At 46.0% G+C, this 26,538-nt stretch overlaps 2 protein-coding genes across 2 annotated transcripts; both read left to right on the plus strand.

The window, feature by feature from the left end:
• The first annotated feature begins 5,743 nt into the window (after nt 1–5,743).
• On the plus strand, nt 5,744–19,069 carry c1r (complement component 1, r subcomponent). The gene is made up of 13 exons (XM_056287085.1): nt 5,744–5,897; nt 6,417–6,630; nt 7,666–7,831; nt 7,927–8,067; nt 12,278–12,483; nt 12,597–12,744; nt 14,658–14,776; nt 15,385–15,463; nt 16,052–16,186; nt 16,326–16,400; nt 16,905–17,113; nt 17,209–17,411; nt 18,025–19,069. Exons 1-13 carry the CDS (start codon nt 5,869–5,871, stop codon nt 18,398–18,400), a joined length of 2,100 nt encoding a protein of 699 aa, XP_056143060.1. The 5' UTR covers nt 5,744–5,868; the 3' UTR covers nt 18,401–19,069.
• A 652-nt stretch (nt 19,070–19,721) lies between these two features.
• Nucleotides 19,722–26,251, plus strand: tapbpl (TAP binding protein like). The gene is made up of 8 exons (XM_056287087.1): nt 19,722–20,004; nt 20,136–20,348; nt 20,479–20,757; nt 20,904–21,104; nt 22,260–22,430; nt 22,581–22,684; nt 25,255–25,483; nt 25,902–26,251. The coding sequence occupies exons 1-8, from the start codon at nt 19,959–19,961 to the stop codon at nt 25,967–25,969; spliced, it is 1,311 nt and encodes a 436-aa protein (XP_056143062.1). The 5' UTR covers nt 19,722–19,958; the 3' UTR covers nt 25,970–26,251.
• Nucleotides 26,252–26,538: the final 287 nt, after the last annotated feature.

Consider the following 26,538-nt stretch of genomic DNA (forward strand, 5'->3'; position numbering starts at 1 on the left):
TTTAAGTGTGTTTTGGAAATAATAACTGAAGGCTATTCGCCATATGATATTGGAAGTTTTCGAAGTCTTCTGATATATTCTATATCGAAATGTTTTGAGTTAGCTAAGCCTTTGTTTGCACATTTTCAGTTTTCTAAGTGCATTTTGAACTTAGAGAAAATAGTTACATTTGAACTGTTTTAAGGTTCAAAGTATTTGCATCTAAGAGACATTTACTCTGCATCAAGTGTTAAACATTGACGTAGAGATTTATTTACATTTCATTTATGAGCTGGGTCAATTTAAAGCGGTTTAAAATGTCAGAGCAAGGTGAGCCTACAATTCAGGTAAGGGACAGTGTTAAGGATAGTGTTCATTCTCAAGGCCAATCTGAAGAAAGTCAAGTGGGTGGTGCTGAAGTCCTGCAAGAGGAAACACAGCAGCCAGGACGTGGTCAGAGAACTAGAACCCTTACTGAGAAGGGTAAAGAAATGCAAGCTGACAAAATCAATTCACTTCAAAGAAGATTCAATTATATTTACAACAAATGGAGGTCATAAGTGAAATTTTCTAAGCTGCCATTATCACAACCAACAGAGCCCTTATCAGATGATCTGCTTCATGATATCACTGGTGATGTCCAAGGTCTTTCTGCAGATGTCCAGCTTGTTTATGATGAACTGTGCAAAGTCTCAACTCGAGACCAGAATATGCATCGAAGAGTGGATCGGTGTGTAGAGATTTCTAATTGCATTGTATCCAGAGCCTCAAGTGGACTGAATGGAAGGATTCTAGAAGAAGAGCAAGACTGGCCAGAAGCAGGCTCTCTCTTCAGTTCAAACACCTCTGAAACTGTCACTTCCATCTTGAAAGGTGCCTCAGAGCATTCAAGCAGGTCTTCCATAAAGTGGCAAGAAGCTGCTGCTGCCGCCGCTGCTGCAAGCCAAGCTGTTCTGAAATTGGAAATACAGCGCCTAGAAGCAGATGCCAAAAGGAAAATAGCTGCCGAAGAGGCAGCAGTTGTAAAGCGTCGTTTAGAACGAGAGGCAGAAGAGGCGAAACTAAGAATAGAGAGAAGAAGAGGAAGCCAAAATTAAAGCTCAAATGGAAGAAGGGCATGCAGCTCTACAAAGGATGCTTGAGGAAAAGAAGAGGAAGCTATAGCATTTGGAGGCACTGAAAGATCTTAATGCAGCACAAGTAAGAGTGCAGGTGTATGATCAAGGGATGGCCATAGAAGAAGAGCGGAAAGTCATACTGAAGTATGAGATGGTCACAGATAACCAAATGCCGGCTCCCATAAGTCATCCGCCCTTTTAGTATATGTCTTCCATACCACAAGATATGACCACCTCAAATGAAAGCACAGCAGAGCTCATTAAGGTGCTAGCAGGTGCTTTAAGTGCCAACAGAATCCCAGTTCCTGAACCTTCAGTATTCAGTGGGGATCCATTGAAGTAAATGACTGGAAACTCTAATTTCAGACACTTATTGATCAGAAAAATATTCAAGAGAAGGAGAAGATATACTACCTCCGTAGATATGTAAGTGGACAAGCTAAGAATGCACTCGATGGCTATTTCCTGCTCAGAATTGAGTCTGCCTATGGTGCTGCATGGGAGATTTTGGAGGAGAGATACGGAAACCCATTTAAGATCGCAAAAGTGTACAGAGACAAGCTTCAAGCATGGCCCAAGATGGGATCTAAGGACAGCTTTGAGCTTAGAGAGTTTGTCGATTTTCTCCGTAGTTGCGAGGCTGCCATGGTCCACATCAAGGCATTGGAGATCTTGAATGACTATAATGAAACAGGAAAATTCTTTCAAAGTTACTGGATTAGGTAACTGTGAGATGGAACCGGAATGTTATCGAGATGGAAGAAGAAAGTAACAAATTCCCCTCCTTCAGTCAATTTGTCAAATTTCTGACGAGAGAAGCAAAAATTGCCTGCAACCCTGTTACATCATTGCAGTGACTGAAGCAAGGTGAGGCTGAAAAACTAAAACGCCTAGACATGAAAGTGTTGGAGTAAAGACACTAACTACAAGTTCCAATGAAGAGACTGTCATCACATGCATATTCTGTAAGAAGACTGGGCATGCTTTGCACAAATCCCGGAAGTTCATGGAGAAAGCAGTCTCAGACAGAATCAAATTTGTTCAAGCTGAAAAGCTCTGCTTTGGTTGCCACCAGGCTGGTCACTACTCAAAGAGCTGCAACAGTAGGGGTGTTTGTGACATGTGCCATAAGCGGCATCCTACCTGTCTGCATGAAGAGCGAGCCAAAAAGGAGCAAACACCACTGCAAGACAAGTAAAATCAAAGATAAGAAAAGACAAATACAAGTCAAGAAAAGTAAAAGGAGAGACCTCAATCGACATGACACAAAGAAACGGCAGCTGCTACTTCAAATAGAGTAATACTTGATGAAGCTAACAAGCAAACAGCTGCAACAATTCCTGTCTGGCTTCATCCACAATTCTGCCAGCGTAAGAAGTCCTTGTATACGCTCTGTTGGATTCTCAAAGCGATACAACCTTTGTTCTAAGAGAAGTAGCTGAAGCATTGGAAGCTAATAAAGAACAAGTTAAGCTAAAGCTCTCTACTATGACATCAAGAGCCACAGTAGTAAGCTCTCAGAGAGTAAGAGGTCTACAGGTCAGAGGCTTTCTCTCCAGTAAGAAGATCTCCTTACCACCAGTCTACATGCATGAGTTTATTCCAGCCAGCAAGACTCACATACCAACCGATGAAACTGCGAAGGCCTGGTCCCATCTAGAGCACCTCCAAGAAGAGGTAGCACCTCTGCAGGACTGTGAAGTAGGTCTGTGAAGTAGGTCTGCTCATTGGATACAACTGCTCTCAAGCCCTTCTACCAAGGGAGGTTGTATCTTGCAAAGAAAACCAGCCTTATGCGCAGCGTACAGACCTTGGCAGGAGTATTGTTGGCCACGGCAATCCCTGTGTAGACTACGGCGATGCGATTGGAATCAGCCATCGCATAGTAGTGTGGCAAGTGACACCAGGTGTGGAGCCTTCTGTTAATCTCAAAACTGAAGTATGCTATGTGAACTGAACTAAGGTAAAATAAATTACTCCCTCAGACATCACAAGAATCCTCGAATCAGACTTCTCAGAAAGAACTGGTGAAGATGTTCCTGTGTCACAAGAAGATCTCACGTTCCTGTCAAATTTGAGAGAAAACAACACGAAAGGACAATGGTCATTATGAAATGCCATTACTGTTCAAAGAGGAAAGACCGAAACTACTTAACATAGAATGCAAGGTGGGAGGAATCAAGGAAGATGATCATGAACTTCGCAAGGCTCTTGTGTGTAACACTAAGGCAAAGGAAGACAGATCATTATTGGATCACCTACAGCAATTCTCTGATTGGTCAAGGGGAGAAAGAGCAGTTGCCAGATTGAAACGACAAGTCAAGGAATACAAAGGTGTGAAGCAAAGAACCAATGAAAGTACAAGCCTAGAAGAAAAGAAAGAAGCAGAACTTGCTATCATCAAGCTAGTTCAAGAAGAAGCATTCTCAGATGAGATAAAGAGCTTTAAGCTAAAGCAAGTAGTTGCCAAGACCAAAGACAGTAAGCTGTACAAGCTAAGTCCATTCTTGGACAAAGAAGAGCTAATGAAGAAGGCTAATGAGTTTTGGACTCGATGGAAGAAAGAATATGTTTTGAACTTATAACCAAGACAAAAGTGGCACAAGAACAAAAGGAACTTGAAGGTCAATCCTTCTACAAGATGATCTGGCACCACGCAATGAATGGAAACTGGCCAGAATCACTGAAGTCTATCCAGGGTCAGATGGTAGGGTGAGAAAAGTAAGATTGCTGGTTAATGACACCACATCAAATGAAAAGGGGAAATCCACAACTAAAACAGTGTTCCTTGAAAGACCTGTACATAAAGGTGTTACTCTGCTTGAGGCAGACTAAGGTGTTTAGTGTTTCGCTTGAAATACCATTTATGACTAATTACAAAATATTTCAAAGGGTTGAGTTTACCTGTGTTAAGAGATCCCACATAAAGGTCTGTGTAATTTGGTGGGAGTGTAACTGTGACCATTGTATTACATGTAATTGTGGTTTGTATTGAGACTTTTATTTTGATAGCCCGTTTTGACGTTGCAGGGCAAAATCCTGCTGGGTTTCTTTCACGTAAATTAGATGAAGGGAAGAGCTCCGCAAGCAAGGATGTCATAAACTTTGACTTAGACTTTAATTTTATGTGAACGGTTATAAGGAAGAATTGAAGACTATTCCCTTTTTGTAGCATGCAGCTAACGAGGTATTTGTTTTGTTTATCAGTATTTTACGTTGGTAAAAAGTTATTCCACATGCTGTGCATGCCATTGTTTTGTGTTAAGCTAAGCCAAGCTGTTTTGTGTTAAGCTAAGCTATGTTTTTCGTCAATACTGTGTGTTTAGTTTTCAGAGTGGATTTGGAGGTGAAGAGAACTTTCAAATAAACCAGCAGTGAGAAAGCCACTTTCGCCTGCCTGTGCTTCGAGGGAATTACAGTCTATACCAATGTTCTCAAATACCTGGGCTGATCAAAAGCACCGTGGAGGATCATTGGGCTTTATGCAGTAAGGGACTGACATGTGTTATCCATCTGTACTTCAAACACTGTCAAAGACAGCTGAATTAAAAATAACCTAATACTTTATCCTTATACTGATTTATTTTCCTGCCTACAAAGGGAAGTACAGCTTATCTTACATCTGAAAATGAGAAACTCACTCCTGTTTAAGGATCATGATTTGAGAAGTATTTCATTAAAGTGGTCTAATTACTGCAAGTTATACTAAAGTCAAGTCTAATTATAATTAGTCTAATTAGTTAGTAATTAGTCTAATTATTATTAGTCTAATTATAATTAACCAAATCAAGGGGGGTTTGTTTTTGACAAAACAAACCCCCCTTGATTTGGTTAATTATACTTCCCCTTTTTTCTCCCCAATTGTATTCGGCCAATTACCCCACTCTTCCGAGTCATCCCGGTCTCTGCTCCACCCCCTCTGCCGATCCGGGGAGGGCTGCAGACTACCACATGCCTCCTCCGATACATGTGGAGTCGCCAGCCGCTTCTTTTCACCTGACAGTGAGGAGTTTCACCAGGGGGACGTAGCGCGTGGGAGAATCACGCTATTCCTCCCAGTTCCCCATCCCCCCGAGCAAGTGCCCCGACCGACCGACCGACCAGAGGAGGCGCTAGTGCAGGGACCAGGACACACACCCACAGCCGGCTTCCCACCCGCAGACACAGCCAATTGTAGGGACGCCCGACCAAGCCGGAGGGAACACGGGGATTCGAACAGGCGATCCCCCTGTTGGCAGACAACAGAATAGACCGCTACGCTACCTAGACGCCCCAATTTGGTTAATTCACTTCATTTGGTTAATACACTCACACACTTAAACACACACGTACACACACAAACACATGCACACTTACATACACATATAAGCAGACATAGTACATACAAAGCACACACTCCTCTTAGTTGACTTCCTGTTTCAGCCTGTTTTTTTCTTGTTAACAGAAGATGTTAGAAGTGTTGGAAATTCTAAAACGAGTTCAGAAATAGGAGATGTACATGAAGTTAAATCAGATCTTAAATATCTCTGTTTAAAGCATGGGCAATGAAATGACAAACAAAATCTTCTGAGTGACGCCGCTTGCTGCCACTAATCAAATGCAAGCTTTCATTTGTTTGGGCCAAGTTAAACAAAACAGACCCCTGGCTTTTGCACTCTTCGTTGCCTAATACTGGAAACGAAAGACTGACCAAGATTCCTGTTCATGTGGCTGTGAGACACCTGCAGCTACAGCAGCAGACCAGTCATCTTGAAGATAGTCTTCGTCAGATATGGCCTGGACCGCTCGTACCACCCTTTGGTGAGTTTGTTTTACCTGTTTGTTCCCTTCGTATATCACACGGAACTGATTTCTTTGATTAATTTCTCTCAATCCCAAAAAACTGACAACTCGGGGTGAAGATGTTCCTACTGTTTACCACCGTTACCACATCCGAGAAGGCCGAATCAGTTCATCTGGATACGTTTATTGACAGATAGGTTTCCGTCAATAAACGTATCCAGATGAACTGAGTCAGCCTTCTTGGATTTCCTTACCTGGATTGTTGAGCATGCATCATGACATCATTACCACAGTGCTGCATTGTGTAGTGCTAAAAACCATGTTTTCAGATGAGCAGCTAGGTATTTTCAAGACTGACTGAGGAATAGCGCTACATACGCAGTAATTGTAGCCCGTGTTGTTATCATGTGGTTGCAACACTTCATGTGTTGTGACAGTGTGCTTGTCCCTCTTCCTTGAGTCAACATTTAACCAGCCGCTCAGTTGACCACAAAGCAAAGCTAACAGACTGAACTCTCTGTCCATATGCGGTCTCAGTTTTCTGTGTGTGTTAGTTTGTGGGAGCTGGCGGCCGACCCACACCAAGCATGTCATGTATGGTGAAGTCCAGTCCCCCCAGTATCCCATGCCTTACGCTCCCAACCTGGAGAAGCAGTGGGACCTCAGTGTGCCCGAGGGCTATCAGATCCAGCTCACCTTCACACACCTGGACATTGAGCCTTCTGACTCCTGCTATTATGACGCTGTCACAGTGAGAAAAATAATATATGCATTTCACAAGACACTCTGCTTCATGTACCACTTGGTATTTCACACCCTGCCGTTCTCCTCTGCTCTGCCCAGTTGACCTCGAACAGAATTTAGTTTGAGAGAATTTCCCCAAATTTGTGTTATCATTATCGATCTTTTTATCCTTTATCCATGCCTTCCAGTTGCATTCTGAAATTCCAGCATTCCAAATCCCACTGCGTCCCAGTCCGAACTACCCACTCGATTAAAGTCCACGAAAGAATTATAGAAAAATCAATTTTTGGCAAAACAATCAGTTTCCATTTCCCGGCAAAATAGTTGGTTTTGGGTGATGCTATGGCACTAAGTGCTATTAATAATTACTCAAAGGATGATGGTGTAATTTTGTTAACTTTTTTTTTTTAATCACTGTTTTCTGACCTTAGTGCTAGATACCTGGCTGGATAACACTTGGTTAAAACATCTAGTTTTGAATTTTGATTTCCCCCCCCCCCCAATTTGTTTGAACGAGTAACACTTCTAAATTGAAAATGTGATCAGAAATGAGCAGGTGTGCATTCATGTTGATATTCATATTCACTATTTTCACATTTTTAAGTATATTTTTAAAACATTTTCAATTCTGTGTGGTTTGACATGATGGAAATAATGCTTCTACACGAGTGATGAGTATTTCTAGGTAGCAGCTGAAGATAGTTTCCCTTGCTAAATCCATATTTTTCGTCACTTGTTCATCTGTAATAAGTGAAATGTATGAAAAAATAAAAGGGCTGTAGGTTAAAAAATTATATAGTGTGTATGCAACTATATAATACTCTGAAATTGATCAATTTTGAGCATTCTACCATAGACTTCAATAGACCAAGGAACTCTGTTGAAGTCTATGATATTAGGTCACAAGTGGGAACCCAACAAAATCCAGAGGGCCCTTAGGAGGCTGTTAGGATGTCAGCTTAAAAACAAGGGTATATTGTTCCTTTGTGGCTTTGTAATGTTTTGCTTGTCATTTTGTTTGTATGCCACGTTTCCCCTCTAGGTTGTCTATGATCAAAACGTGCTGGGGAGGTTTTGTGGTCAGGAAAACTCAGGCAACCAGCGCGTCTTGTCTCCCGGCAACAGACTCACCCTCATATTCCAAAGTGACGACTCCAACCCAGAGGTCCATCAGCCCGTCGGCTTCTCTGCTCACTACCAGGCAATAGGTAGTGCATTTACTTTGTCAGCTATTGTGTTGATTCCACCCTCTTTCCATTGCATTTTGTCCCACCACCTGTTCTTCTGCCTTTCTTTCAATCAGACATAGATGAGTGTGCGATGCCAGAACCCAAAGATGACTCTGGTCCACTCTGCTCTCAGATCTGCCACAACACTCTGGGCTCCTACATCTGCTCCTGTTACCATGGGTATGACCTCCGTCCAGACCAGCGAACCTGTCTGTGTGAGTACTACGTTCATATGTGTTTCATATGTATGTTTTACCCTGAAGGGTTTCCGTTATCAACCAGATATTACGCATATTAATGATTGTTGACCTTTGGGCTTGTGAGCAAGTTCTTGTACTGCACTTTAATCACTGTGGCACTGAGGCCAACCCACTTCTCTTAGCTTTAGGACATGGTGTACTCAAGAATTTGTATGTATGTATGTGCATATGTATGTATGTATGTATGTGTAGCAAATTCAGGGGCAGCCGGGAAGCGAACCTGGGTCTCCTGCACCACAAGCGACTGCACTAACCAGTCAACTAAAGGGTCTGACCCGTTAGCCAACGGGCTAGCGAGTCTAGTCATTTTTGATCGTTACACTATTCCCGTCCTTCGGGAAGCACGTCCCCATGCTTCAACATGTCAGCTCCCTCATGCCTCTGGGCGGGCACTCTTCCTATTGCCTCACAGTCTCACCATCCCACTTCTGACACCAATAAAGCGAATTCGGGGGGCAGCCGGGAACTGCCACAGCCGGGACGCGAACCCAGGTTGCTCACACCATGTACGACTGCGCTAACCAGTCATCTAAAGGGTCCGACCCATTAGCCAACAGGCTAGTGAGTCTACACATCCATGATCATTACACTACCCCCCTCTTTCAGGAAGCACATCCCTGCGCTTCAGCATACCAGCTCCCTCACACCTCTGGGCGCATGCACTTTTGATGGCCTCACAGTCTCACCATCCCATTTCTGACACCAATATAGTGAATTCAGGGGGCAGCCAGAAACTGCCGCAGCTGGGACGCGAACCCAGGTCGCCCGCACCACAGGCAACTGTGCTAGCCAGGCATCTAAAGGGTCTGACCTGTTAGCCAACGGGCTAGCGAGTCTACACATCCGTGGTCGTTACATATGTAGGTATGTATGTGTGAAAGACAGAGTCTTTACTTACAAGAAAGTGTTGAGATAGATTGCTGCACTTTATATCATGGCTGTGTCGTGGCAATTATTTAATTCCACCCTGACATTAAATGAGGAGCGAGACAATATCTCTTACAGTATTGTCACCCTTTTAATATGTTCATGAACAGAACAAAGCATAGGTACTTGAGTGTGTGCCCTGATCTCAGAGTGCACTTCTTTTATACCCTGCAGCCCAAACATGCTTATTGCCACGGTCACAATGGTATGTACCCAGAGTTTCTCCCTAATGACATCGCCACTGTATGTAACTTATCCCAAATGGTAAACCTACCAACCAGAATAAACATCAACAAATCAGGTGTATTATCCCCAACTTGCATAGATCATCTTTTTAGAAACTGATAAATGCTCAAAAGTTGTTTCGGTGTCATTTGGATTCAGTGATCACAACATGATTACTGTGGCAAGAAAAGTTAAAGTGCCCAAAGCAGGGCCTAAAATTATAAAGAATCTATAGAAATTTCCATGATAATGCATTTATTGAAGACCTGTACAACATACAGGACAGTGTATTTGAGTCTACTCATACTGAAGCTGCCCTACATGAATTTATCAAGTTATTTTCCTCTGTCTGTGACAAACATGCACCCATAAAAAAACTCACCTTCAGACCTGTTAAAGCACCATGGCTTGACTCTGACCTGAGAAGCTACATGAAAGAAAGAGACCAACTGAAAAGAACTGCTGTAGATTCAGGGAACTCGGAGGACTGGCTGGTATATCGCTCTTTAAGAAACAAAGTGACCAAATTAAATAAACAGCGGAAAAAAAGACTATACTACTCTCAGTCAAATCATGGGTAAAAATAAAATGGGCAAAACGCCATCATTTATTGAATCAGGTGATGGCTTCATCGCCAAGCCCCTAGAAATTGCAAATTATTTCAACAAGTATTTCATAAGTAAAGTAAATACTATAAGAAATAAGATGCTGTCTGTAAATGGTAAATTATCTGATTCAATTATAAAAAAAAACATCATGCAGGACAAAGAATGTGAATTTGAATTTTCAGTCACTAATATCTTGGAAATTGAAACACTATTACAAACCCTGTGGTCATGACAATCTAGACAGTAGACTCTTAAAGCTGTCAGCTGGAATTATGGCTAGTCTTGTGTTATATTTTCAATTTGAGTTTTAATGAAGGAATTTATTCTCATGTATGGAAGGTAGCTAAGGTGACTCCTCTACCGAAAAATTGGAAAGAATCATCCACTGGACCAAACAGTAGGCCAATCAGTTTTTTACCTGTATTGAGTAAACTTATGGAAACAATTGTATTAAAGCAAATTCAAAATTACTTCTCTATTAATGGCATCAATTCTGACCTTCAACATGCTTATAAAACTGGCAATTCAAAATGCACAGCTCTTACACAATTGACAGATGATTGGCTAAAACAAATTGACAGTAAATTATTAGTTGGAAAAGTGCTGTTGAATTTTAGCGCAGATCTTGATATCAACCATGAACTGCTACTTATAAAACTAGCAGCTTATGGCTTCAAACTCTCAGCTATTGACTGGATGTAAAGCTACCTATTCAACAGACAACAATGTGTCATGTTTAATGGAACTTTGTCAGGTATTAAGACACCACAATATGGCGTTCCACAGGGAAGTTGTCTTGGACCTCTACTATACTCAATATTTGTAAACAATATGCCACATTTTTTTAAAAAATGCTCGCACTGCAATTTACGCAGACGACACTACAATATACTATGCTTCCACAAAGGATGCCACAGACCTGAGCAGTCTACTTCAAGATGAGTTAATGCAGATTTCTAAATGGGTCACTGAAAATAACCTGAAACTGAATATATCCAAAACAAAATGTCTTGTTATTTGCTCAAAGCATGCCCAAAGAAAGGAACACAGACTATGTATTTCTTTACAAGGTGCTGATATTGAACAAGTTAAGGAGGCCAGATTGCTGGGGGTTACAATAGATGAAACACTCTCTTAACAAAGATGAGCAGAAGTATATCAATCATTAGAAGGAGGGCCTACTTTCTAACTAACACAACTACTAAGCAAGTCATGCAATCCCTAGTCTTGTCACATCTTGGCTACTGCCCAGCAATCTGGTCAAATGCACCTAAACAAAAACTAAATAAAATCCAGCTTACCCAAAATAGAGCAGCGAGACTCGCTCTGCATTGCTCAGGTAGAAACAGTGTTGAAAAAAATGCGTAAAGAACTGTCATGGATGAGAGTCAATGACAGACTAGCTTGTAGCCTGATTCTATTTAGGAAAAACATTTATACGCTACGTAAACCTGCTTGCCTCTCCTCTCAGCTGTTGCTTACTAGTGATGGTCATGACTATGGCACTAGACACGCCTTGAGGGGTCATTTCACCTTGCCTAAACCCAGAACTGGCGTCTTAAAAAAGACTGTAATGCACAGGGCAATTACCCACAGGAACGGACTTCCACAACATTTGGTTTCAATTACCGGCAGAGTTAGATTCAAGAGGAGGCTGAGAGAATAATGCAGAAAGAGGTTGTTTTAGGTTAGGTCTATTTGTTATGTCTGTTTACTGTATTCTGTTACAAGTTATGTCTGCTTTATTTTAACTAATATTTTTTCCCTCATTTATGGTCATTATTTTTGCTTTTGTCTAATTGGGTATGACGGGTATATAGAATTTCATGTAGTGCTCAAAGCTGTTTGATAACTTTAGTTTTGTGTGATGTTTCTGGTTATTGCTGTTATATTGATGTATGTTCTATAACTGTTGTACTGTTAGACCCCAGGGAGAATAGCCCCTGCTGAGGCAGTGATTAATGGGGATCTGAAATAAATAAATAAATGGATAAATAAGTAAATAAATCCTGGTTGGAGGAAGTAGCTCATCTTTATTGTTGGACTGTCATCCTAACGGATAACAGAACTTGCTCACAGAGTTCATAGGTCAGGTCCCCCTTCAGCCTTATCTTCCAGCTTGTAATTCTCCAGGGCCGTTCCTTCAGACCTTGTTACACTCGAGTGAGTTTCCCATACGTTCCTCTGCTATCAGCTAACAGTTATCAGTAGGTCTTTATTAGTTCACACAGAAAAGACAATTTATAGCACCACCTTCGATTTTCTACACGTGAGCTTTAAGCATCTATCCAAGCAATGTAAACTAAAGGTCAGCATGGTATAGGTCATACATGGTCAAAGGTTAAAAGTAAGCAAACATCACATATGAATTGCCCTCACAAATAGTTATTCCTCTCCCTGCCCAGTGTCATGTGGTGGAGGTATATTTGATGAGCTTGAGGGTCACCTGTCCAGCCCAGGATACCCTGAACACTCACCTCACGGTATGTCCTGCCAATACACCATCTCCGTAGAGGCCGGCTTCACTGTCACCCTAAACTTCACTGATGATTTCCATATCGAGAGCATAGACGTCCCACAAGGCCCCGACTGTTTACACCACTGGTTAATGGTAAAATCCAAGCTTTTGCTTTCAATGCGTACTTTTAATGTGCATAATACCTGGAAACTTAATGAATATGCTGGAATCTTAATGAAGCATATATTTTGTCTTTCCCTACCAAGGTGACTATCCCAGACAGAAAGCCCGTAAAGCTTTGTGGAGGGACGAGTCCGGGAGTGATGGCCACTAACTCCAACACAGTCCAGCTGGACTACCACACAGACTGGGCGGGTCTGAGCCATGGCTGGAGTCTGGACTACAACACCCACAGTGAGCACAGAGGGAGAGAGGGTGGAGGGGCAGACTAGAAATGAGCAAGAAGAGAAAAAAAACAATGAGTCTACGGTTAGAGTAACAAGGTCTTGCCAGGGTATGAACGCTTTTGTCCGGAGGTTTACCTCCCATTGGAATGCAGCTCGACCATGTATTTCTCCATCCTTATCATAGCTAGACGTCAGACTCCGTTTTTGTCTCAGTTTGCACCCTCAAGCATTTTCAAATGATTGTTTGTTCAAACAAAACACATAGGACACGGGGCGTCCAGGTAGCATAGCGGTCTATTCCATTATCTACCAACATGGGGATCGCCAGTTCGAATCCCCGTGTTACCTCCAACTTAGTTGGGCTACCTCCGACTTAGTTGGGCGTCCCTACAGACACAATTGGCCATGTCTGCAGGTGGGAAGCCAGATGTGGGTATGTGTCCTGGCCGCTGGACTAGCGCCTCCTCTGGTTGGTCGGGGTGCCTGTTCAGGGGGGAACTGGGGGGAATAGCGTGATCCTCCCATGCACTACGTCCCCTTGGCAAAACTCCTCACTGTCAGGTGAAAAGAAGCGGCTGGTGACTCCACATGTATCGGAGGAAGCATGTGGTAGTCTGCAGCCCTACCCGGATCGGCAGAGGGGGTGGAGCAATGATCGGGGTGGCTTGGAAGAGTGGGTGATTGGCCAAGAACAATTGTGGGGGAAAAAAAGGGGGGGTGACCCTTTGAGCCCTCGTACGACTATTTGTAGCCTTAGAGTGAGCAGACACAGAGTACCAGACAGTGATGGATGAGGTCAGGATGCTCGCTATGATAGCCCTGCAGAACTGGACCAGAATGTGTGGGCTGTCATGGAGTCTCTCCAGCTGTTGTAGGAAGAACATCTGCTGCTGTGCTTTCTTGGCTAGGATGCTTATGTTGTTGTCCCATTTTAGTGTCTTGGAGATAGTCGTATTTAGTAGTTGGCCAAGTACACTTTGTGAGAAAAAGAGTGAAAAAAAGAGACCAGGAGGTATTGAGAAGGGCTATCGGTTTGGGATAGAAGCTGTTCTGGTAACCTGTGGGTTTAGTCTTGATAAACCTGTACCGCCGTCTGGAAGGCAGTCTTATGAACAGACTGTGGGCTGGACGGGAGGGATCTGCCAAAATCTTCCCTGCACGTTTCCTGGCTCTGGAGCTGTGTAGGTCCTTGATAGAGGGCAGTTGGCAAAAGATGACCCTCTGGGGTGTTTGGGTGGCGCGGGGCATCCCAAGAGACACAATTGGCCGTGTCTGTGGGTGAGATGTGAGTATGTGTCCTGGTCGCTGCACTAGCGCCTCCTCTGGTCGGTCAGGGCGCCTGTTTGGGAGGGGGGGGACTGGGCAGAATAGCGTGATCCTCCCACGTGCTACGACCCCCCAGCGAAACTCCACACTGTCAGGTGAAAAGAAGCGGCTGGCGACTCCACATGTATCAGAGGAGGCATGTGGTAGTCTGCAGCCCTCCCCGGCTCGGCAGAGGGGGTGGGGCAGTGATCGGGTGATTGGCCAAGTACAATTGGGGAGAAAAAGGGGGGGAAATCCAAAAAAAATGAATTAAAAAAATGTACCCTCTGAGCCCTCGTACAGCTATTTGTAGCTTGGCCTTAGAGTGAGCAGACACGGAGTCATACCAGACAGTGATGGATGAGGTCAGGATGCTCTCTATGATAGCCCTGCAGAACTGGACTGACACCGAGTCTCTTCAGCTGTCCAAGGAAGAACATCTGCCGCTGTGCTTTCTTGGCTAGGATGCTTATGTTGTTGTCCCGTCTGAGTGTCTTGTAGATAGTAGTACCCAGGAACGTGAATGATTCCACCAGAGAAATGTAAAGAAATAAACAAGCCCATTTGTAGATATGGAATTGCTATTGAAGCTTTGTTTGTTTTTCCTCTTTTCAGGGGTCAAGTGTCCATTTCCCAATACTGTGGCCAACGGTAGGGTCACTCCTGTCTTAACTGAATATTCTTACAGGGACTACATCCATGTACGCTGTAACCAAGGATACAAGCTGATGACGGTGCGATGGAGCTTCTCAAACTGATTGCACTGTGCCCATTTTATTTCAGTTTGCTTCATTGTGTTAAATACCAGATGTATTTGCTCACAGTCTGATTTAGGTCTGGGCAATATCATATCGATTTAGGTCTGGGCAATGTCATATCGATATAGGTCTGGGCAATATCATATCGATTTAGGTCTGGGCGATATCATATCGATTTAGGTCTGGGCAATATCATATCAATATAGGACTGGGCAATATCATATCGATATCGTGATATAAGACTAGATATCATCTGGGATTTTGGATATCGTAATATCATGACATGACATAAGTTTTGTCTTTTCCTGTGTTAAAGGTGGCTTTACAGTGAAGAGATGCAATTTATGAACTCATCAGACTCTTCTAGCTGTTATGTTATTTGTCACTACCTGTTTGGACATCATATCCACATTACTAACGAGTGTTTGTCGAAAACATCATTGTGTAAATATATTGTGAGAGTACTGATATCGCCAAAACATCGATATCGAGATATTCGGTCAGAAATATTGGTGATGTTGGATTTTTGTCCGTATCGCTAAGCCCCAGTCGGATTCTGTCAATTCATTCTGCTCCATTTTCAGGACGGTAGCGAGATCCAGAGCTTCTCCTCCATGTGCCAAAGCAATGGACGGTGGCACCTCCCTCTCCCAGAGTGCCAGTGTGAGTCAGACTCAAACAAAGACATGGTGGGGCGTCTGGGTGGCGTAGCGGTCTGTTCCGTTGCCTACCAACATGGAACTCGCCGGTTCGAGTCTCCCTGTTACCTCCGGCTTGGTCCCCACAGACACAATTGGCCATGTCTGCGGGTGGGAAGCCGGATGTGGGTGTGTGTCTTGGTCGCTGCAGTAGCGCCTCCTCTGGTCGGTCGGTCGGGCGGGCGCCTGTTCGGGGGGAGGGGGTGAACTGGGGGGGAATAGCGTGATCCTCCCAAGCGCTACGTCCCCCTGGCGAAACTCCTCACTGTCAGGTGAAAAGAAGCGACTCCACATGTATCGGAGGAGGCATGTGGTAGTCTGCAGCCCTCCCCGGATCGGCAGAGGGGGGTGGAGCAGCGACCAGGACGGCTCAGAAGAGTGGGGTAATTGGACGGGTACAACTGACAACTGGGGAGTAAAATCAGACATTGGGTGCTTTTACATTTCTCGAGGCTTTTATCTTTGGACAGTTTTAAAATTCCTACATCGTTCAAGCCATAATTTTTCTGCGACTCACTTACAAAATAACGGTTGGTGTCTTTTTGTCCCATAGTAATTGACTGTGGACAGCCTGAGCCATTGCTGAATGGAGGGTTGACGTTCATATCCGGCTCTAAGAATCAGTACCGTTCTGTTATTCAGTACCACTGTAATAAGCCATCTTACGATCTCCTCGGTGGAGTAAATGGTGAGACATTCATAATCTTAAGAAAATGCCACGGTCAACCATGCAAAAAAAAAAAACATGTTTCCCCACACTAATGGTGACATTTTAACTGTAAATAATCGCCATCGCTTCATGCCCATCGGTTTCTTCTGGTCTGCAGTTAGCTACACGTGTGCATCAGACAGAAAGTGGAGAGACAACAATAATGTTCCCGTCATCCCAACTTGTATACCAGGTACAGTATGGCCAGAATAAAACCACAAATCCTATTTATACTTCGTTTACATATTTATGTAACCGGTTACTTTCTTGCCCGGTGCGGGATTCGTACGGGGTGTACTGCGCCACAAGGCGACACCACTAACGGCTCGGCTAAAGGGTCCGACCCGTTAGCTAGGGGGCTAACGTGTCTTATTAGTAGTTTACAGTCGTTACCCTCCCCGGAAGCGCGCCTTCGCGCTTTGTTATTCCCGCGCTCCGAAGAGACTTCTGAGGATCTGCGCACTTCCGGATCCCGCCGCTGCCACCAATGTAACCGGTTATTTTCTTGCCCGGTGCGGGATTCGATACGGGATGTACCGCACCACTAACCGCTCGGCTAAAGGGTCCGACCCGTTAGCTAGGGGGCTAACGTGTCTTATTAGCAGTTTACATTTATAAAACGAGAGACACTGTGTGCCCATCCACTTACACAAACCGCACAGACTCTCAAACCTCCTTGTATCTGTGCCCCGACCAGTCTGCGGCGAGCCCACGGCGCAAATCACCGGCATTCAGAGAATCCTCGGGGGCGAGACCGCTCCGGCCAATTCTATCCCCTGGCAAGTGATGCTGACTGTGAACGGTGGAAGGGGAGGGGGCATCGTGATTGGAGACCGCTGGATTATGACCGCAGCTCATGTTCTGACAAACAGTGAAGGCAATCTAGTGGAAAAGGGGGCAGTTAAGGTAAGCCGGCTCTCGTCGACCCGGACTTTACATGCCTGCTGCTTCCCATTCCGTCAAACGCACAAGTGGCTTACCTTTGTCTCACTTCTCTGCAGGTTTACATGGGAAATAACAACGTCAACGAGCTACTCAAGCACGAACCTGCTAATATCGCTTCCCTTCACGTTCATCCGAAATACAGCAACTACGACAACGACATCGCTTTAATCAAACTGCAACAACCACTCACTTTCCACGAGGCTTTAATGCCGATATGTTTGCCAGCAGAGGGGGCTGAATACACCACTAACATTGTGGGGTAATATTCCTTATGGTTGACTTAATCTGCTTCATCACAAAGTCTTGCCCAGGTAGTGCGGTGGTCTATTCCGTTGCCTACCAACATGGGGATCGCTGGTTCGAATCCCCGTGTTACCTCGTGGTCGGGCATCCCTACAGACACAACTGGCCGAGTCTGCGGGTGGGAAAGCCGGATGTGGGTATGTGTCCTGTGGTCACTGCACTAGCGCCTCCTGTGGTCGCTTGGGGCGCCTGTTCGGGGGGGAGGGGGATCTGGCGGGAATAGCGTGATCCTCCCACGCGCTATGCCCCCCCGGTGAAACTCCACACGGCCAGGTGAAAAGAAGCGGCTGGCGACTCCACATGTATCGGAGGAGGCGTGCGGTAGTCTGCAGCCGTCCCCGGGTCAGGAGAGGGGGTGGAGCAGCGATCGGCCGGCTTGGAAAATAGGGTAATTGGCCAAGTACAATTGGGGAGATAAAGGGGGACCCCCCCCCCAAAAAAGAAACTGTCAATCTTTTAACTTTGCTCAAGTCTTAGAGTTAATTTTTGTACACATTACATAAACATTTCCTCAACTAAATACAACAGTTGCATACTTTTAAATATCTAATTCAAATTTTCCTTCGCAGGATGGTGTCAGGATTTGGTATGACACTGGTGAAAAACCAAATGTTGATTACCAATAAACTGAAATACGTGCGCATCCCTATTGTGGACCAGGGCACGTGTAGTGATTCTGTCATTGAGGCAAAGAAGGCTTACAGGGAGCTGAGGTCAGACCTGACAGCTAATATGTTCTGTGTCGGAGTCCCTGAAGCTGGGACGGACTCGTGTCAAGGAGACAGTGGGAGTGCCTTCGCCCTGAGCACGGATGGGAAGTTCTGGGTTGCAGGGATCGTCAGCTGGGGGGTTGGCTGTGGGGTCTCTGGAAGATATGGAGTCTACACCAAAGTTGGCAACTACGTGGAATGGATCAATAAGATCAAACAAGACAACCAAAATTAGTTCATTGGGCTGATGTTTTTGCTTCCAGAATCAGAACCAGAATCACTTTATTCTTCAGTATCAGGATGCACAGGGATTTGCCCTGGTTAACTGCACCGCGACACACAGCAATCCACATTTCAGCAGGACAACACATGGGACACATGACAAGGATTTCTCACATAGTGCAAAAACAGCGCAGCAACGCTCAGTAGTCATCCCAATGACAAAAGTACAAAAACACAACAGAGACGAAGTCCAGCTGCAGCTGCACACTACCTTCCCTCTCTCTCCTATTTACTAATCAAGAGCACGCTCGATAACGTGGTTTTCTGAAATTGTTATATTTTCATAAACTCAATCAGAAGCACCTGCACCATCAGAAATAAAATACACTTCAATTGTGTTTTGATTCCTTTTTCATACCCCTTTACTTTCTTTTCCTCTTTCATTCATGATGCTGAGGAGTGCAAGTGTGCACAGCATGCCCTTTGACCTCTTGCATCCATCCAGGCATCAACCATGACAGTTTGATATTTAATCTCTGAGTTGTTAGCACTGCTGCCTCACAACTAGAGGGTCAAGGGTCCGTACCCAACCCATGTGTGTAACGTTTTCATGTTTTCCCTGTGTTTGTACAGTCCAAAGATACATATTAGACCAGGTGTGTTAACATTAAATTGTCCATAATCCGGATTAGTGTGAGTTTCAGTTTATGGGAGGGGTGGGGTGGGGGGGTCTGTGATAGACTGGACTGCACCTCCTGAAGGTGTCTGTTTGGGAGGCCGTTCTGGCTTTTGATCTGTTTTTTTTTTAAAATTTGATATCACAAATTCAATTTCCTCTATCTATGAAACCATTTTTAATATCAGAAATTGAATTACAACAACTAGTTACAATTCGGTTTTAAGTTGCCAAGATACCAGTTGTTGATATCAGACGATCGATTTTAACTAAATGCCAATTGATCATATTACAATTTAATTGTTGGTATCAGGAAATCACCTGTTGATATCAAAAACTCTGGCTTTGCTATCAAGGCTTGAGGTGGGGGTGAGGGTGGGGGGGGGGGTGAGGGGGTAAAAGCGAAACCTGTTTCCCAGCTCCGTGGTATATTTCTCTGCAATCCGGACGTCGTCGCTGCAAGGCGCCGCGAGCATAAACCGGACGAAAACCTGCGGAACGTTTCACGTCCTGGTAACTGATGACGAAGTGTCACGCTGCTCCGCCATTGGAGGAAAAATAAGAACGGGGCGTGCTCGCGCTATCTTTCGCTTTCGTTCCTCGCCTGCAGCACCTGGGCTGCGCGTAACGCACATAGGCGGGATACAAAGGGGGTACATCTTTTTTGTTGTTGTAGTTATTTATTTTATTTTTTTAAATTAGATCAGAGCTTATTTATTGGTGTACAGCCATTTGGCCCATTTTGGCCAAGACGGCTTTGAGTTAAAGACAGTCAAAGATGTTAACGTTACTCCGGGTTTAAATCAAAAGCGAAAGTGTTTTTGCGAACTGTAAGACAGTATTCCGTCTCATTTGGCCCAGTCTGTAGCGCCTAGACTAGACCTCCTTACTCAAGATGCTTGCAGTCTTTTTGTTTGGCGTCCTTGTTGCATGCGTTTCTGGTAAGAGCTCTATCTCAGTATGCAAACCTGGCACCCACAATCCTTTGTAAACGAAACAACTGTTTTTTTGTTTTTTTGTTGGTCAGTATGAAATTCTTGCATTTTCCTGCCCTGGTCAACTGTCATTCCAGCTGAGGGCGGTGCAGATGTGGTACTATCCTGCGCGCTGGTGGAGGAGGGCGTAGGAATGGGTGGAATGGGAGGCGGAGCTCTCTTTACCCGTACCCCGGCCACGCTGGTCCTAAGAGATGTGGCGGTTCCTCCCGACCAGTTAGACGAGACCCTCACCCCCTTTGTTCCGCCCTCGGTTCCTGATACTGACGCCGTCCTCTTGGAGGCCAAAGGTTTGCTATGCAACGGCCGCTCTCACTGAAACCGGTTCCAAAAGGAAACTAGGACTGAGCTGTAACTTGTGATTTAGGTTTTACATCCCAGCCCTCTCAATTTCTCTCATTTCTTCATCCTCGTGCTCAGTGTCATCGCCCGAGATCCCAGGTGGAGACCTGTTGCTCCACGCAGACTGTAATGAGCAGGAAGTGGTGTGTGAAATAAGCCGTTACTTCCCCTATGGCTCCCAGACTACCTCAGAACCTGCCCATTTCATTGCGGCCCTGCATATTGAAGGGGGCGGGTTCAGCGTCACCCTGGTCCTGCAGACACTGGTGGCTGAGAACAATCAATCATCGGGAAAACCTCTGATGCAGGAAAAACTGGGCCTGCCTCTCAGCCCGTCAGGCTCCCTGCTGACTGAGGGTGAGCTCGGGAGGTTAATGTCCTGCTTTTGCAAGAATGACCTACTCTTCACTTTTTTCCCCCTCCCATGCAGATAGACCCATGCAAGCGTTCCCATCACTCTTCACACGACTCCTCCGCTGTCCTTTTCTCTTTTTTTCTTCCAGTTGTGTTCCTCGTGTTTTCCAGTGCAAGGTTTGCTTCTGCCCCACCAAGAGAGGACGTTGTCCTCAACTGTGGCTTCAGGCAGCAGGAAATGTCCATTGCGCAGGAAGTGGGCGTTGAGTGGCGTTTACAGCACAGGGGAAGTGGACAGCGAGTGTTTGGGATGAAAGCTGGCCTGGCCGGTGAACGGGACACCTCCGAGGGTGTGTAGGTGCAACTGTCTTCCATAGTCCCATGCAGGGGACTTGTTGGGATGTGAACTCCCACGAGGGTCAGCTCCCACTGCCATGGGGAGTAGTTAAAGCGCTAACGAGCTCTCTTTGCAGACCACTGAGGTTAAATGAATAGCCTCTAAATGCTCATTTCTAGTGAGAAATATTACATTATATGAATAGACTTGTATCTTTTATAAGACATTTTTATTAAGCACTGTCATGCCTTAATATATTTAATATCATATTATACTTTAGGGGCGGCACGGTGGTGCAGTGGTTAGTGCGGTGGCCTCACAGCTAGAAGGTCCTGGGTTCGAGCCCCATGGTAGTCCAACCTTGGGGGCCGTCCCGGTTCATCCTCTGTCTGGAAGTTGCATGTTCTCCCCATGTTTGCATGGGTTTCCTCCGGGTGCTCCGGTTTCCCCCCAGGGTGTCTCCCCACCTGCTGCCCAGTGACTGCTGGGCTAGGCTCCAGCATCGTCGCGACCCTGAGAGCAGGATAAGCGGTTCAGATGATGGATGGATGGATTATATTTATGTACATCCATCCATCCATTATCTGAACCACTAGATGCTGGAGCCTATCCCAGCAGTCATTGGGTGGCAGGAGGGGAGACATCCGGGACAGGCCGCCAGGCCATCACAGGGCCAACACCCACACACACACACACACACACACACACACACACACACACCCATTCATACCTAGGGACAATTTAGTACGGCTGATTCACCTGACCTACATGTCTTTGGACTGTGGGAGGAAACCGGAGCCCCCGGAGGAAACCCACACAGACAGGGGGAGAACATGCAAACTCCACACAGAGGACGACCCGGGATGACCCACCAAGGTTGGACTACCCCGGGGCTCGAACCCAGGACCTTCTTGCTTTGAGGCGACCGCGCTAACCACTGTGCGACCATGCCGCCCATTTTATGCACATTATAAATTTAATTTACACCATAAACACTCTACTGAAAACCCCATAAACAGACTCACTTTCAGCAACTTTCATTTATTTCGAATTTCAGAAAATGTACTCTCACTTGGAAGTGTTCACGAATGCCTTCAAAAAAAAAAACCCGTGAAAGAGTTTTCAAAGCTGTCGTTAATTCAACCTGCCTCGTCTCCCTTGTCTTTAGTACTACATGCTGAGCGGGGAGGTTCGAGCATGGATGCCGCGCTGCTGGTCGGGGAAGGCAATGCGTCCCTCACCCTAACAAAGCTAAAGGTCTCGGATGAGGGGACGTATATTTGTACCGTCAGCCTGGGCCGTATGCGCGCCCAGCAGATCATACAGCTTGACGTTGCAAGTGAGTCTCAACCCGAACACAAACCCGTACATACACGACTCCTCAAATCTGGGAAAAACTGAAATAAAAAAAAAAACCCTCACAGCATATTTTGTGCGAGTTTCGGCTGTGTGGCCAGTCACTGACTTGCTTGGTCTTCCTTTCTGCCAGAGCCCCCCCATGTTTCTCTCTCCGAACAGAAGCTGGTTTTTCAGGCTGAGCTCCCTAAAATACTGAGCTGCAACTGCAAGAATTATTACCCTCTGGATGTCGAGGTCTGTAGCCAACGCCGTCTTAAGACGCACACACCTTTTTGTTGTTGTGTTACACATTAGAAATGTGACGATAATTAGAAATGTCCAGTTTCCGATCATCTCTAAAATGACACAAGCACAAATATTGCTCTGTATTCAGTGGAGGTCAGAGTGCAGGGGGGTCCCCCGCACTGGCGCACAACCAGCAGCGGGTTGTGGGTGCAGGGCTATGCTAAAGGCAGCAGTGAACCGTGACTCTTAAAACGTGGCCCTCTGAACCTCCTTCCCCTCATCAGAAAAAAAAAGAAGAAAAAAAGCAAATTACCAGCCTAGCTAGCTGTGTCCTTTCCTACTGCAAAAGTGCGAAGATGCGATGAGCAAACAGCATGGAGAGAGTGACAGCTGGCACCAAAAAACAGCTAATTTCTAAAGTAAAATGCAAATCCTCCTTCCAACTGATCGCATCATTGCACAAGCTGGGTGTGCGCTTCAGCGGAATATGGTGACAACAGGCCGGGTGCAAAACGCGTGACAGTCACCCCCCCCTACCACATAAAACCAACAAAATGTCATGTAAGCCTACACATCATGACAGCACACACACACAGCCCAGCAGCCATTTTAGTGACGGACACCTCAGGACCCCGGACCCTTAACAGCCAGCATGGCATTCTGGGAATCCACCACCACAAACAAGCGATATTGTTAATAAATATTGTTATTAGATTGGCACAGTGGCCTATTAAATATGTATACATTACGGTAAATGTGTGGGTTTCCTCCCACAGTCCAAAGACATGCAGGTCAGGTGAATTGGCCATACTGAATTGCCCCTAGGTATGAATGTGTGTGTGTGTATGTCGGCCTTGTGTGACGGCCTTGGTGGCCTGTCCAGGGTGTCTCCCCACCTGCCGCCCAGTGAGTGCCGGGATAGGCTCCAGCATCCCCCGCCACCCTGAGAGCAGGATAATTGGTTCGGATAATGGATGGCTGGATGGTAAATGTGCATAATGTCCACTGAGTTGGTAAATGTACAGATTAACCGGTAATTCTGCATAATAACCATTTTCCCAAATAAACCTTGGCGGCATGTTGTCTACTTTTATTTCACAACCCCGCCTCAACAACGTGGCGCTCCGTTACCATGGCTACACCCCGAGTTCTTAAAGCGAGCACGTCAACTTAATACAAAGCACGAGCTATGGTGAATTATGTTCACTACACACGCCCCCCCCAGAATTCACCATAACAGGAAGAGGTAACATGGCGGGGACCGGATGGTCCGACCGGAGCAGCTCTGCCAAATGGGAGCAGGGGCTGGGGCTCCCGCTAGAGGGGTCTTAGGGACCCTGCGGCGGAGTGGGGGTGGGGGTGGAGGAGCCTTAGGGGTCTTGTTGGGGGAGGGGTGGGGGCTGGGTAGAATGGCGCCCCCGCCGCGGGGGGCTGGGCCAGTCCAACAGGTTGGTCCAAGTCCAGATGAGCCGGTTTGAGGTGATCCACAGAAATGTGCTCCGGCTTGCCACCGACTTCCACGACATAGTGCTTGTTCCCGGTCTCCAGGACGCAGAGCGGGCCATCGTAGGGAGGCTGCAGGGGGCCACGGTGGGTGCCGTGGTGGATGAAAACGTACTCTGCCGACTGCAGACTTGCGGGGACGTGAGACTGTGGGAGGCTGTGTTGTGAAGTGGGGACCGGTGCGAAAACTCTGGCGTTATCCGGAAGCGTGGTCGGCTGGTGTCCCCCAGTTGATAGCTAAATCAGATTCCTCTGTGATGCTGAAGCTGAAAGCCACGGTCTCCTGGTCACAGGTCTGGTCCTGCTGTCCTGCTGTTTTATATGTCACCGAGCGTCTCCGCAGCCCCCCAGTCAACATTTAAATTGCTTTCAACCTCTTTGGCACGAAACTTTGACAAGAAATATATTCCTACACAACATGATCAACGAATAAACGTTATCAGTTATCTTTTTGTTTTATTTGATTCTTTTACCCCCCCCCCACCCTTTTCTCCCTAATTGTATCAGGCCAATCACCCCACTCTCCGAGGCATCCCGGTCGCTGCTCCACCCCCTCTGCCGATCCGGGGAGGGCTGCAGACTACCACACGCCTCCTCCGATACATGTGGAGTCGCCAGCCGCTTCTTTTCACCCGACAGTGAGGAGTTTCACCAGGGGGGCGTAGCGCGTGGGAGGATCACGCTATTCACCCCCCAGTTCCCCCTCCCCCCCTGAATAGGCGCCCCAACCGACCAGAGGAGGCGCTAGTGCAGCGACTAGGACACATACCCACATCCGGCTCCCCACCCGCAGACACGGCCAGTTGTGTCTGTAGGGACGCCCGACCAAGCCGGGGGTAACACGGGGATTCGAACCGGCGATCCCCGTGTTGGTACGCCACCCGGACGCCAACGTTATCAAGGGTTTGAGCGTCTCATATGGCCTGGGTGGGTCATATAAATAGAGATAATAAAACAGTGATCCCCACAGACAGAGCTGGAGTACACATTTGATCATTTTGTGTATTGTCTTATATATTGATAATGTACTGACTTCTTCTTCTTCTCTCTCTCGCTTTCTCTCTTCTGGCATTCAGATAGAGTGGTTATCCCTCTCTCCGACAGAAACCGAGCCCAGGGTCCTGCCACAGCAGGGGTCTCTCACCAGCCACCGGCAGAACAGCGACGGGACGTTTTCTCTGTCGTCTCACCTCAGCCTCACACCGTCCACCTTCCCCCCGGACACCACCGTCATGTGCCGGGTGGCCCACCCTGCGCTGTCCGCACCCATCTCGGTCAGCCTGGTGGTGGAAAAACCCCAGTCACGTATGTGCCGTGTTACCTATCTGTATATTGCCGGTTGTGAAAACGTTGCATTTCTTTCCCCCCCCCCCCTTATTCTCCCCAGTCGTATCTGGCCAGTTACCCCACTCTTCCGAGCTGTCCCGGTCGGTTTGGACCGTGGTCCGGGAGAGGTTTCCCAGTAATACTGGTTCAGATCAAACCGAAAAGTCTGAACGTGTATAATGTTCTGTATTGAACCTTCGTTTCAATATCACGACGACAGAGGCGACTCTAGAATCACGCTTACGTTTTATTGTCTTCTTATCTAGTTACAACTTATTCTCTTGACCTGTAGTGTAGCGCCCCCTAGAAGCCCGACGTTCCACTACACAAGGTAGGCGTGGAAGAGCCCTGAGTTGTACGTTGGCTAACTAACCCTGCCGTGTGCTCTCCTCAACAGCTTCCTATTGGATGTTTCTGGGCTTCCTCATCGTCACGGTACTGTTTTTCTACCAGGTCATGAGCTAAGATTCATAACCGACTTCCCTGGAATCCACCGCTGATACGCGTTACCCCCTCGAGGAAAGTAGACCGCTGGAAACTCAGGTGGAGGATTAACGAGAGAGAAGACGCGCACTGAAGTGAATTAAGTCTGTTCTGTCCAACGTGTTTGTGTCCATGTATAAACAGGCCGACAGATAGCCAACGTGAAGAATCCCAAAGAAATACAGAGTCCCGGTCCAAGTTGAGGAACTTTACTGAAGAACTTTGAGAATTCGACCTTTTTTTGTAAAACTGTATAGGGGGGCAATACAGATAAAGAATGTTTCAATAAACATTGCATAAATTATAAAATGTTATCACATGTCTGTGACATAGCTACATAACACATGTAAATAACTGCACATGACTGCATGTAAATAATAATTGTAGGCTACATAACTGCATGTAAATAGCTGTACGTAACCTAGGAATTACGAAATCACACATGACTTATGAACCAATTGTAAATAATGTACGTATAACATAGATCAGTATGCTCTAATATAGGCGGAATACGGGCAGACAGAATAACGTGACATTTCTACCACGGAGCT

The sequence above is a fragment of the Lampris incognitus genome, chromosome 9, assembly GCF_029633865.1.
Source record: "Lampris incognitus isolate fLamInc1 chromosome 9, fLamInc1.hap2, whole genome shotgun sequence".
NCBI classification, from domain to species: domain Eukaryota; kingdom Metazoa; phylum Chordata; class Actinopteri; order Lampriformes; family Lampridae; genus Lampris; species Lampris incognitus.